The 14,608-nt window shown below is 35.4% G+C and overlaps 1 protein-coding gene across 1 annotated transcript; it reads right to left on the bottom strand.

The window, feature by feature from the left end:
- Positions 1–370: 370 nt before the first annotated feature.
- LOC129000538 (uncharacterized) lies at positions 371–14,312 on the bottom strand. Its single transcript, XM_054427500.1, has 6 exons — positions 14,232–14,312; positions 13,414–13,569; positions 12,054–12,215; positions 3,392–3,547; positions 2,011–2,172; positions 371–535 (listed from the first exon to the last, which is right to left on the bottom strand). Exons 1-6 carry the CDS (start codon positions 14,310–14,312, stop codon positions 371–373), a joined length of 882 nt encoding a protein of 293 aa, XP_054283475.1.
- Positions 14,313–14,608: the final 296 nt, after the last annotated feature.

Genomic DNA, 14,608 nt, shown 5'->3' with positions numbered 1-14,608 from the left:
AGGGTTATTAAAACTTCCTTTAAAGTAGCGGACTTTACTCTATAGATTTAAAACTGAGTTGGGAATCCTATATTAGATGTTTGAATGACGATAGAAGGTTAATTATAATCAGTGTTGTATTCGTGTGGATTTCAGTCTCATACAATGGAGCTGGAGCTTATAATCAGTGAGTTATGTCTTGTATGTCTTAGCAGCAACATCGCAGCACGCCTACTGGTCAATCTAATATAAAAAGCCTATCTCAAACCGGCTGTGGAGTCTGCCGGTATGATACAGGATTGGTGCAAGGTAAGAAAATGAGTGAAAATATTGTAATAGTGCAAACAGTAATCCATTTATTTGGGATAACATCTTCACCATGGTTTTGCGATTATCCTAAAGACTTGGGGATCACTTCACCATAGATCATCACACATCCAACTTTTTCGTCTTTATATATGAGATTCATAAGTGCTCGATACTTTCCATACTCCATGACAGGTATGGTTTTTTCAACGTTCAACTCGATGATTACATCTTTAGCCGTGTAGTTTCCCTGCAAACACAAGACATTTGTATATTCCATTTATATTTATACTCTGTTTAGATTACCGTATGCGTATACTGTATACTCGTATATGTGTGCGTAACCCATTAAAATGTAGACCACAACGGGGTTTTTACCTTAGAGACCTATTTTGTATCAAGGTTTAGTGATAAGTGGAGCTTCACATTGAGGTAGTGACTAAATTAAAATGAAATTAAATTAAAAATTCTTTATTTTACCAGGCAAAGTTAGGGCCACATGGCCCTTTCTTACACTGACATACATAAATACAAATACAATGAGATTTTTTAATCTAATATAAATCTGCATACTTAACAAATTAAGAACAAATTAAATAACAATGTAATTCAACAAAATAATTATAAATGAAAGTAACAAACAATCGCGTAAAGACACAGAAGCCTTGGGACACGCCAGCCACTTTACTTCATCTTTACTCAAAGTAGAGATTTTTTAGTACCACTACAAACTGGAAACGTTTTTCAAGGTATTTAATGTGCAGGGGCAGGCCGTAAGACGGCAAGCGGTAACAACAAAAGCGCTGTCATAAAGTTGTGGTCACATGATCGTGATCGAGGAATGTGGAGTGTGTTTTCAAAAAAAAAAAAAAAAAAAAAAAAAAAAAACAGCGGCAATTATTTGATTAATAAAAGTGGTGTTTACTGATACATGACTTTTAAAACATCTAAATACTATTTTGATTAGCTAATTATAAATCTGGCTTCCAACAAGTTTCCTGTTTGGTAGATATTTTTTGATTACAGTGAGAATTGGAGGTGATAAGCGGAACAAAAGTTCCAAGCAAAGTCTTCTTAAGGCCCCTTTTATACTCTGCGGTGCGCCGCAAGCCACTGCGGCCTGCGGCCCTGTAAGTGCATTGGGGTGCTTTCATACTCTGCGGCGGCCGCCGCACGCCGCTGCAACTGGCTAGATGCATGACGGTGCACCTAGGAGCTGCAGAAACGTGCGGCCTGTAGGTGCATTGCGTTATATAGGAGCCTTTATAGTCTGCGGCACGCCGCAGTGGCGTTGTCAAGTGCTGCCAGCTGATCAAAACAAACTCAGCCCAACGGTACTGCCTTGCCTCCATCATTTCACTTTCTTTGCCGGTGTGGTCGGTGGTTTTTTTTCTTTTCTGAGCATCAGTTTGCAAGTTTTGTGAATGAAAAATGACAAAACCTACTACGACTGAAGTCAACATTGAACAGTTAGTTCATCAACAAAATGAAATCTTGACCATCAACAAAATGAAATCTTGACCAAGTTTGTGGGGTTGATCATCAGAGGACTACAAGCTCAGGGATGTTGAAGGGACTCAATCAACACTTACACAACACAAACACGCACAAACATGCGGCGGCCGCCGTCGAACGCAGCGGCGTGCGGTTCGCCAGAGAGTATAAAAGGAGCCTAATTTATTATTATGTGTAAATGTCCGTGATTCAAGTACAGTTTTTACTTACCATAGGCATAGGACACTTCTCTAAATTAACACCCGCAGACCTCATTAAGCTTTTGTACATGTCTTTGAGCACATTAAATATTTCATCGCAGTTTTTCAATTTCACCTCCATGTATTTTTGTATCCAGCCGCCATTTCCCCATTTCTGTATTTCAATGATTTCCTGCAAGAAACACACGTGCGCTGTTCAAAATGTTGTTGTTTAAACCCGTTATTCCTTAAACGAATAACAATTAAATAAACTAAAATGTTTTCAAGAAGTGTTTTATAAAAAAATAAAAATGAACCTTATATTATTTGTGTAACCTTAAAGCTGAAAATATATGTTATACCTTATTGTATAAAAAAATCATTGTAAACAATTTTATTTTATACGAGTATAATGGGTGTGTTTTTTATATGTTGTAGTACAAAACACATTTAATACTGTATACATAGTATGTTTCCTTAATAACATTGATATTGTATGAACAGTCCTTTTAAACAGAATATTGAGTAATAAGTTCTATAAAATTTATGTTTTAAGTAGCCTATCATGTATCGTTCACAATTAAACAATTTAACAAACCATTGTGACGCTTAAACGATTGTGTATTATTTGATTTATAGATGCCTATGATTACATTCCAGTTAGTTAGATGATTGCCTCGTTCATTTGGTCGTATATGAAGGAAGGCGAAAGAAATTTCCTAAAAGTATGTTTATCTACGTTAAAAAAACTTAGCACAAAAAAAACCACAAAGGATTTCCGAATTTGAAACTACATCTTCTGGATTAAGTTATTAATTTAACGCGGGTTAACATAGATCATACTTTTTGACAATATATTATTTCTTGATTAGGTATGCAAGTTCTATATGAAGTTTTGATTCAACCCCAATCCATAGTCACAGTGGCACAGTAGGTGGGTATTGTTTTGGTCCGTAAGAACTCTATACAAATGTTTATTTCGTGGTCATATTAAATACCAATCCATACCTTTAATAATAGTAATAATCGATACCATTCTATATAAAATGGTTAAAAATATATTAAAACGTTCCGGAATCTTGCTACCAACCTGTATGAACTTATTTATTTAAAAACGTAATATTTCTAAGCATTACACTTGAAAATGACATAATGAGCGAAATGTGTTCCTATTTTATTAAATAAAATTATTAAAAAGAGAGCTAATATTTATATATGTATTATTAAGTATAAAAAAAAAATAAAAAATTAAATTTTTCTCGGGTCGAAGTCTTACACGAGACTTACGGTAATAGCTCATTGAAGATTCAATGGATTCAAGATGGAAGATTCGCTTAAAACACTTAATTTATACAATTACTTAAATAGATTCTATAACGGTAGTTTTTATTGACTCAACAGCAACACGTTACCTTGAAGTCGTCATCAACAGGAACCAGAAACGAGAAGTTCTCATTATACAGATACTTGCCTCTTCCAACCTTGGTTATTTTGGTTCCAACAATAATTTTACGGGACCCTTGGTCCTTACAGTCTGCGAATTTTTCAATCTCGATGTTATAAGGCCCCTGAAAGTAGTAATATCGATTATTTTAACCTAGAACTGTAGTAGAACTGAGAGTTTCTTTGATATAATAATAATTATTAAAATTCGAAAAAAGGTGTGGATCATACCCCCGAACACTAAGAAGTAATGTAAAGGGTTGAAAGGTTAAGTGCATTTAATATTTTGTGATTTTATTCGTGATAGTTGTTTCACACTGATGAACTAACATGCCAAATGTTCGTAGACACCAGCCTTATTTACAATCATTAATTAAATACAATGAATGCTCCTTTGGCTAATATAATTTTAATTTAATCTGGAAAATATTTATAATGCGTTAATTTGTTATCGGTTGGCCCTGGCGTTGCATTAAAGATAATGTTTACATGACATGCTAACAGAATTTCTGCGATAAATGTAGGATGAAGATAGATATCCCCACTGTTAAAAATTAAGAATACCCATAGTTTATTTAATTGTATTATCTTCAACACGAGTTACTGAAAATAACTGCACAGTTTTACCGTATCACCACGTTTTCGTACAGTTCAGTTGGACTATGCACGAAAATTTAGAACAAGACTATGTTAACATTTAGAACGAGTTAACAGTAGAATGCTAAATATCAATCGCAGAATGATGCCTTTACACGAACTCTTTATTTTAACTCACTCACCACCTTAGGTCCAAATAAGTCGACCACACATACAACCGACAACAGGCCTACCACCACCAGTGACAGTGTGTAGACCGTCATAGTGCGATAGATAGAGGTGCGATAATTTGTGGACAATAACCGCACGACCTTCGTAGTTGCGTGATGACGACTAGTTGACATGTGTCATCTGATCGTGTACTAGGCCTACTCAGGCAAATCAAATGTCCTTGGTTAAATTATATCAGTTGCCAAAATAGCCAAAAACTATAACCTCTGTAATACAAAAAACAAGATTGTGAACTAATTGTTACGAGGAAACCCGTGCGAAAATCATGCATTTATATAGAGTGTGAAACTCGTTTCCAAGGCAAAACGAATTATGCATTATCCTTTTTATGTTTAAAAGAAGATTGTTGTTTATGACAGTTATTAGATTAATAAAACGGCTAACTAGCATTTCATTTACAGAATTGTTTTTAGATCTACACCATAAAGAGCAATTTAGATACCTCAATAAAAAAAAAAATCTCTGTTCCAAATTCACTTTCATAACCTGCGATTAGTATGGGGTTAATTAGAGTGATGTACTGTATATACTATTTGAGTTATTTGAGGAAGCCAATATGGCGATCTACAATCCTTTCAATTTTGATAGAAACATTGAAAATTGTACAATAAATATTTTTAGACATCTGACAAATATTGACCGTATAAAACATAACCCCACAGAACTAATTCAAATAAATCCGGCTCGACAAGGAGCAAATGATTAGTATGGGGTTAATTATAATGATATGTATACTATTTGAGTTATTACTCGAAGGACCAGGCGTTATGGCCGGCCGTAGCTAGTGAGAATTGAAGTGGTAAAGTGTTTGACTTGAAAGGTACTTAATGTTATTTTTGAGATCTAAATTAGTCACACACTATTTGATTGGTGAAACCATTGATGTATAATGAAACTAACCATTGTAGAGGTCCCTTAGGCGGAGAGTGAGCCAAGTCCGTTGTGAGCGTCACGGAAGCGCCGCGGGGTAGAGTTGCAATAGTTTATTTTCTCATTGTTGGGTCATTTGGGTCTGTGTATCTGTGATATCGTAAGCAGGTTGTGTCTCTGTGAGGGGCCCTTTCCAGCGTAGGCTATCTCTCACACGGCATCCCTCAAGGATCAGTTCTAGGCCCTCTCCTCTTTACAATAATGATAAATTAACTACATTTAAATGAAAAAAACCACGCTATTATTTGCAGATGATATACATTTGTTGACCAGGGATGCAAATTTTCTCCATCTACCAACAGAGGCTGAAGACCTGCTTGAAAAAGCCAAGGATTGGTATGTGGCTTACCACCTAAAGTTAATGATGACAACACCGTCACTAGTCTGCACGCTGAAACGGGGAGTTAAGGAAGAGAGCGCAGTAAGGCTTCTAGGATTCATGGTGGATACCAGGCTAAGTTGGAACCAACATATCTCGCAGGTATGTTAAGCTATCTCGAGTCCTCAATCTTCTCAGAAAACTTAGGTCTGAAGTTCCAAAAGCTTCTCTATTATCAGTGAACTATGCCTTATTTCATATCCATGTGTCCCATTGGGTATTGACTGGTATCGTGGGGGTACATCTCAGCGGCTGAAGATGCTGTTTTTGCAAAAGATTTTCTTTGAGGATTATTACATCGGCTGGGTATTTGGATCACTGCCAGCTTTTCTTCAAGGGCCCAGGGGTGCTCACACTATACGTACTTTGAATCCTGACCTAGTTGAAGGTTAACTTGGTGGCTCACCATAGAGGAGAAAAGGTGCACGAGTAAAACACCAGGAAGGCCCAAAACATAGACTTTCACCATTGAAATCTCAGCTATACCTTGAGTTCCACACTTTACACGCTCACGTATAGAAATTCGTAATACTCTGCCTGCACAGATATAATACAATCTTTTGACGATCCCTTTTACATTTCTCGTAAACCATTGTTAAATTATTTTGAGTTGTAAATCACGGGCACTCAATTATGTAGTTGAGGACAGTAATGTAAATCTCTAGTTTAAATCTCCATTTTCTAGGCTACCTAGGATTACGTCGTTACTGCTAGAACAATGAATAAATGAACGATTTAAACAAACTTCATAAAATATTGTAATTAAATAATTACGTTTTTATAGCGTACCAAGATTTATTTAAACAGATTGATATTTGAAAACACGTAATTTTGTGGAGAATGGTTTCTTAAGCAAATAGATAATTATTTTAATCGCGTTATCACTTAGCATGGAGTGTTAACTGCAAACAATGTCACCAAACTAAGCTGTACAAAAAAACGCTAATATTAGACACATTCGGTAAGAACTACCATAGATAAAACATACCGGTACTGCCTTACTAGATTACTCATCCTCGTGGAACAGCTGAAGCCAATTGTATTGTTATATCTGTCCTGTGTACTGTAAAGGTCGTGTTTCGTTTACAATTTGTTTCCTGTTATTTGAATGATTTAAAACATCATTCATTTAAACCAAATAAAACGACCAAATCAAAAACAGTAACTCGTCTCCTAGTTATTTAACCAAACAATAACGCACAAATCTTAAATTAACCCTAAAATAATACAAACAAAATTTCGTTGTCACTACAAATCAGTGTCACCAGCCGGGGCTATAGAATGTATTCTATAGCCCCGGTCACCAGAACGAAAAACGATTTTAAACATTTACAATTGGATGAGAAGTCTACGTACTTGTATTGGTTAGTAGCAGGTACTAGTTGGTTGTGTAGGCTATGGCACTACACATCTTTCATAAATAGTTTTTCTTTACTAAAAAAGTTATAGACACAGTATCACAACAAAATAAAAGCAATAGTAGTATAACATTTTAACATCTATAAAAATAACTTGATTCGTAATAGAGCTATTTGTAATTTTTTGAACATTCTCAATTGCAAATCGGTCCCCAAAGTGTTCCTTTGCAAGGAATACTCCAAAAAACAGCTGATGGATTATATATATTCAACATGGCCGCCACTTGTTGTTTAATAGTATTATTAATCAGTTGTTTAAGATAGGTACGCCAGTATGTGCGTATTATACTTTTGTTACATGGGTGTTATACTGTATTTATTTTATCTCACAAAAGAATTTGATAACCGTGAGTAAAGTAACTTATCAATAGTGGTAAATTTAATCGGTAAACTGTCACTTGCTTATGTACAACAAAAAAACTAGGACCTTTAGGAGACATTCAAAACTAGGCAATCAAGAGGCAGACGCAATCGTCATTTAAAATTCAAAATAAGTAGGCATAAATGTTCATCCGCAGACATTTAGCAAAGATTGACTCGTTGTCCATTCTCTCAGCGGAGTTACAACGTGATTGTGGACGACACTGATTGAATCCGTTATGTTTCACCAAGGAATGATAAACTGACGATAACTGGTTAACATTCAGTAGTTTTATATGAAAAAATTTCAGCGATTGTGTAGACCTTTAGTGACGTATGGTAGAAATGGTATGATAGCAAACTAACGTTATTTTAATTTGTTATGTCAAGAAATGTGGCATAGCTGAACATCACTTATATTACACTCTCTGTCTAATTTGTATATTACAGTGTACAATTTACACTGTAATTACATTGTACATTTTACAAAGTTATTACTTATTAAAAATAACAATCCTTCTAAGATTAAGAATAGTTGTTTTTATTTACAATTTGTACTTATTGGAATTGTGTTTTTTAATAATGTAACATGGTTAATCATATTTTAGTGTTAAGTTTGTGTTTGAAAAATTAGAATTAATCATAAATATTTTTATTAGTAGGATAAAACCCCAAAAAGTAAAGAAAACACCGATTTAAAATGAAAACACTAAAGCCACCGTTGCCGTTGGCGTACTACAAACAACCCGACCTCAGCTTTTCTCTTAGTTTTCGATACTTTATAAATTGTAGCAATTGAATAAGATTGGATACATAAATAGTACCGGTAACTAATAATCTATAAATTATAACAAATTTAAATAGTCAATTAATTGTTTAAATAAGTATTATTTCATGAAAATGATATAAAAAATACACTTATTTTCTACATTTGTATTCAATAACATCGTCATGATTTAAATGTGGAACTACAAATAAGAAACCGTGTTTGTGAAAACTTCTTAAATGTAAAGAATACACAACTCAACTTCTGGGAATGGCCGTGCGTTTCAGCGCTCTTGTGACGAGGGTTTAAATCTTCACGAAACATTACTTCTGGGATTATATGTTGTTTTTATTCTACTCGAAACGTTCAAATATTTAACACACATTTCATCGTATTTTATTGCCATAAATTCGGAACAAAGTAAAGTTAGTAATTTGTTCATGAAATAAAATGTAGGCAATGGTCACTAATCTTGATAACATTGAATTTATTTTTTTGACCGATTGGTACAGCAGTCCTTGTTTGGTTCCAGTTTTTATTTTGGGCTCGGAATGGCCCCTGGATATCCAATAATCTAGGGGAAATTTAGGGATATTAAAACTTCCTTTAAAGTAGTGGACTATACCCTATAGCTTTAAAACTGACTTGGGAATCCTATATTAGATGTTTGAATGACGATAGAAGGTTAATTATAATCAGTGTTGTATTTGTGTTTATCTCAGGCTCACACAATGGAGCTTATAATCAGTGAGTTATGTCTTGTATGTCTTAGCAGCATTATCACAGTACGCCTTTACGCCATTTACTGGTCAATAGATGATGCCTGGCATGAGACAGGATGGGTGCAAGGTAAGAAAATCAGTGAAAATATTTTAACAGTGCAAAATGTAATACATTTTTTTGGAATAACTTCATCACCATGCTATTGCAATCACCCCAAAGACTTGGGGACCACTTCACCGTAGAACATCACACATCCAACTTTCTCATCTTTATATATGAGATTCATAATTGCTCGATACTTTCCATACTCCATGACAGGTATGGTTTTTTCAATGTTCAACTCGATAACTACATTTTTGGCCGTGTAGTTTCCCTGCAACGACAAGACATTTTTAAATTCCATTAATATTTATACTCTGTTTAGATTACCGTATGCGTGTATACTCGTATATGTGTGCGGAACCCGTGAAAATGTAGATCACAACGGGGGTTTTACCTTAGAGACCTTTTTTTATCAAGGTTTAGTGATAAGTGGAGCTTCAAATTGAGGTAGTGCCTAAATTAAAATTAAATAAAATGAAAAAATCTTTATTTTACCAGGCAAAGTTAGGGCCACAAGGCCCTTTTTTACACTTAACCTGACATACATAAGTACAAAGAAATAAAAATACAATGAGATTTCTTAATGTAATATAAATCTGCATATTTAACAAATTAAGTACAAATGAAACAACAGTGCAATTCAACAAAATAATAATTATTATAAATATAAATAACAAACACACTGGCACGCACACGCACCAGCAATCGCGCAAAGACACAGAATCCTTGGGACACACCAGCCAAAACCATTTGCTCAAAGTGGAGATTTTTTAGTGTTGCCACAAATTGGAGACGTTTTTCAAGGTATTTAATGTGCAGGGGTAGGCCGTAACCGTAAGACAGCAAGCGGTAACAACAAAAGCCCTGTCATAAAGATGTGGTCACATGATGAGATATACGCTATGTGGTGTGGAAGAACGAGAAATTCGTTAACTACGCCGAGACAAAAATTTAAAACCTGACGTAAAATATGTTAAGGAGTGTGTTTTCAAAATTAAAAAACCACAGCAACATTGTGATGATTTTTGGATAATTTAATTTCAAGATGTTTGCCTCAAAGTAGTATGGCTGGGGGTGATGAAAAGTGGTGTTTACTGAGACACGACTTTTTAAAACAGCTAAATTCTATTTTGAATAGCCAATTATAAATCTGGCTTCCAAAACGCTTCCTATTTGGTAGCCATTTTTTTGATTACAGTGACAATTGGATGTGATAAGCGGAACAAAAGTTCCAAGCAAAGTCTTTGTTAAGTCCAAGCTAGTGAAATAATTTAAATCAGCTGTTATATATTTTATTCTCTTGGTACTTGATGTTTCATTGCTAAGATACAGTTATGATTTAAATGCTTATTGTTGTGAGTTCAAATTGTAAATAAGTGTGTTGAAAGTAATAGCTATCTGATTTAATAGTATATTTCGTACCTAGGGCCGAAAATGAGGTTTTGCCGGCTCGAGATAGTTTTTAAGTTCGAGACGAAGTCGAGAACTTAAATCGATCGAGAGCTGCAAAACCATTTCGGTCCGTGGTACGAACGCTATTTTTCACCACACTATACCCTATTACCACTATTCACCACTATAATAATGCACACTGATCGTCAACACAACTACAACTTTAAGGTTATGTGAAGAAATAATTTGAGGAATCAGCAAAAATATAAATAAATAGTTGCTAGGCAACGGTGACAATAACACAATTCTATATTGCAATGCTATGGATTTTGATAGTGTATTTAAAACGCATTCTTGATTTAATTAAGTAAGCGGACAGCTGATTTTGCGGCCCCGGCCTGTAAAAACCTGCTCGGTCCCCAAATTGGTGACAGCTGGCATGGCCAGCAAAACGTAACTTTCAGCCACCAATTAACGTATGTAATACAGCCAAAAACATCATAGTGTGGTGAAAAGTTTTTTTTTAAGCTTTTAACAACTTACATAGAATTTGATCTAATATTGATGTGAATTCCAACAGTCTTCTTAAGGCCCCTTTTATACCCTCTGCGGCACTGTAAGTGCGTTAAGTTAAATGGGTGCTTTCAAACTCTGCGGCGGCCGCCGCACGCCGCTGCGACTGGCTAGATGAATGACGGTGCACCTAGGAGCCGCAGAAACGTGAGGCCTCTAGTTGCATTGCGTTATATGGGAGCTTTTATACTCTGCGGCACGCCGCAAGCCACTGCGGCCTGCGGCACTGTAAGTGCGTTAAGTTAAATGGGTGCTTTCAAACTCTGCGGTGGCCGCCGCACGCCGCTGCGACTGGCTAGATGAATGACGGTGCACCTAGGAGCCGCAGAAACGTGAAGCCTCTAGTTGCATTGCGTTATAATGGGAGCTTTTATACTCTGCGGCGCGCCGCAAGCCACTGCGGCCTGCGGCACTGTAAGTGCATTAAGTTAAATGGTTGCTTTCAAACTCTGGGGTGGCCGCCGCACGCCGCTGCGACTGGCTAGATGAATGACGGTGCACCTAGGAGCCGCAGAAACGTGAGGCCTCTAGTTGCATTGCGTTATATGGGAGCTTTTATACTCTGCGGCGCGCCGCAAGCCACTGCGGCCTGCGGCACTGTAAGTGCATTAAGTTAAATGGTTGCTTTCAAACTCTGGGGTGGCCGCCGCACGCCGCTGCGACTGGCTAGATGAATGACGGTGCACCTAGGAGCCGCAGAAACGTGAAGCCTCTAGTTGCATTGCGTTATATGGAAGACTTTATACTCTGCGGCGTGCCGCAGTGGCGTTGTCAAAACAACTGATCAAAACAAACTCAGCCCAACGGTACAGCCTTGCCTTGCCTCTATCATTTCACTTTCTGTTGCCGGTGTGGTAGGTGGTTTTTTCTTCTCTGAGTATCAGTTAGCAAGTTTTGTGTATGCAAAATCACAAAACCTACTACGACTGAAGTCAACATTGAACAATCAGTTCATCGACGAAATGAAATCTAGACCAAGTTTGTGGGGTTGATCATCAGAAGACTACAAGCTCATGAACATTGAACAACAAACATGCGACGCCCGCCGTCGAACGCAGCGGCGTGCGGCGCGCCCCAGAGAATAAAAGGAGCCTAATTTGACATTTTAAAATTTATTATTATGTCTAAATGTCCGTCATTCGAGTACAGTTTTTACTTACCATAGGCATAGGACACTTTTCTAAATTAACACCCGCAGACCTCATTAAGCTTTTGTACGCGTCTTTGAGTACATTAAAAATTTCATCGCAGTTTTTTAATTTCCCCTCCATGTATTTTGGTCTCCAGCCGCCATTTCCCCATTTCTGAAGTTCAATGTGTTCCTGAAAGAAGCACACGTGCACTGTTCAAAATGATCTTGTTTTAACCCTTTATTCCTTAAACGAATAACAATTAAGTAAACTAAAATGTTTGCAAGAAGTATTTATTAAAAAAAGAACTTTACATTATTTGTATAACCTTAAAGCTGAAAATATATGTTATACCTTATTGCATGAAAAAATCATGGTAATTTTTTTTATTTTATACGAGTATAATGGGTGTGTTTTTTTTATATGTTGCAGTACAATGCTCATTCAATTGTGTATACATAGTATGTTTCCTTAATAACATTGATATTGTGTGAACAGTCCTTTTAAACGGAATATTGAGTAATAAGTTCTATAAAATTTATGTTTTAAGTAGCCTATCATGTATCGTTAACAATTAAACAATTTAATAAACCATTGTAACGACAATGATTGTGTATTATTTGATTTATAATTATCTATTACATTCTAATTGGTAGGATAATTGCCTTGTACATTCGGTCATATATAAATGAAGGTGAACAAAATTTCCTAAAAGTATGTATATTTACGTTAAAAAAAACTTTGCACAAAAAACCAAAAAGGATTTCCGAATTTCAAACTACATCTTCTGGATTAAGTTATTAATGTATTTTCACGGGTACATAGATCATACTTTTTGGCAATATATTATTTCTTGATTAGGTATGCATTTTCTGTATGAAGTTTTCATTCAACCCCAATTCCACAGTCACAGTGGCACATTAGGTGGGTATTGTTTTGTAGCGTAAGAACTCCTTATACAAATGTTTACGTCGACGTCATATTAAATACCAATCCATACCAGTAATAATAGTAATAATCAATACTATTCTATATGAAATGGTTAAAAAATATATTAAACGTTCCGGAATCTTGCTACCACCCTGTATGAACTTATTTATTTAAAAAAGTAATATTTATTTAGTAGAAATAGGTTACACTTAAAAATGACATTATGAACAAAAACGTGTTCTGATTTTATTAAATAAAATTATGAAAAAGAGAGCTTGTATTTATATACATATTAATTAGTATAAAAAAAATTAAAAATTAAATTTTTCCCGGGTCGAAGTCATACACGAGACTTACGGTAATACCTTCATGGAAGATTCGCTTAAAAAACTTAATTTATACAATTATCTAAATCGATTCTATAACGGTACATTTTATTGACTCAACAGCAACACGTTACCTGGAAGTCGTCATCAACAGGAACTAGAAACGAGAAGTTCTCATTATACAGATACTTGCCCCTTCCAACCTTTGTTATTTTGGTCCCAACAATAATTTTACGGGACCCTTGGTCTTTACAGTCTGCGAATTTTTCAATCTCGAGGTCATAAGGCCCCTGAAAGTAGTAATAGAGATTAGTTAAACCTAAAACTTTAGTAGAACTGAGAGTGTCTTTGTTAAAATAATAATTATTAAAATTCGAAAAAAAGGTTTGGATCATACCCACGAACACTAAGAAGTAATGTAAAGGGTCGTAAGCTTAAGTGCATTTAATACATTTGTGATTTTATTCTTGATAGTTGTTTCGCACTGATGAACCAACATGCCAAATGTTCGTAGACACCAGCCTTATTTAAAAGCATTAGTTAAATACAATGAATGCTTCTTTGGTTAATATAATTTTAATTTAATCTAGAAAATATTTATAATGCGTACCGCATGTTGAATGTGTTATCGGTTAGCCCTGGCGTTGCATTAAAGATAATGTTTAAATGACATGCTAACAGAATTTCTGCGATAAATGTAGGTTGAAGATAGATAGCCCCACTGTAAAAAATTAAGAATACCAATAGTTTCATTGTATTATTTTGAAAACGAGTTCTTGAAAATAACTGCAGAGTTTTACCATAACACCACGTTTTCGTACAGTTCAGTTGGACTATGTACGAGAATTTAGAACAAGACTATGTTAACATTAAGAACGAGTTAACAGTAGAATGCTAAATATCAATCGCAGAATGATGCCTTTACACGAACTCTTTATTTTAACTCACTCACCACCTTAGGTCCAAATAAGTCGACCACACATACAACCGACAACAGGCCTACCACCACCAGTGACAGTGTGTAGACCGCCATAGTGCGATAGATAGAGGTGCGATAATTTGTGGACAATAACCGCACGACCATGTTAGTTGTGTGATAACAACTAGTTGACAAATTTTATCTGATTACGTGAAGCCCAATCAGATAAACCAGGTGTCCATAGTAAATGTTAAGGACCAGTAATTAAAAAATGTTATAATTGTATCCCTTTTCTTTCACAAAATAATTGTTTCGGGCTTAACGGGTTCTTTACAATAAAAACTTGACGATTTTATAGCTATTTATTTACACTAATTATTCTCTATTTACAAATAATTAAAATTACCTAA

Source organism: Macrosteles quadrilineatus, unplaced genomic scaffold, assembly GCF_028750875.1.
Source record: "Macrosteles quadrilineatus isolate MER2022 unplaced genomic scaffold, UCM_ALF_1.0 Scaffold_8__2_contigs__length_117827958, whole genome shotgun sequence".
NCBI classification, from domain to species: domain Eukaryota; kingdom Metazoa; phylum Arthropoda; class Insecta; order Hemiptera; family Cicadellidae; genus Macrosteles; species Macrosteles quadrilineatus.
The sequence above is the reverse complement of the archived record's forward strand: the minus strand, read 5'-3'. Positions and strand labels throughout refer to the sequence as shown.

Excerpts from the sequence above, each read along its gene's own strand:
- LOC129000538 (XM_054427500.1), bottom strand. The coding sequence starts at position 14,312 with ATGGCGGTCTACACACTGTCACTGGTGGTGGTAGGCCTGTTGTCGGTT. Across the intron at positions 13,570-14,231 it reads ACTTATTTGGACCTAAGGTG|GGGCCTTATGACCTCGAGAT; the intron begins GTGAGTGAGTTA and ends TACTACTTTCAG. Across the intron at positions 536-2,010 it reads AGAAGTGTCCTATGCCTATG|GGAAACTACACGGCTAAAGA; the intron begins GTAAGTAAAAAC and ends TTGTGTTTGCAG.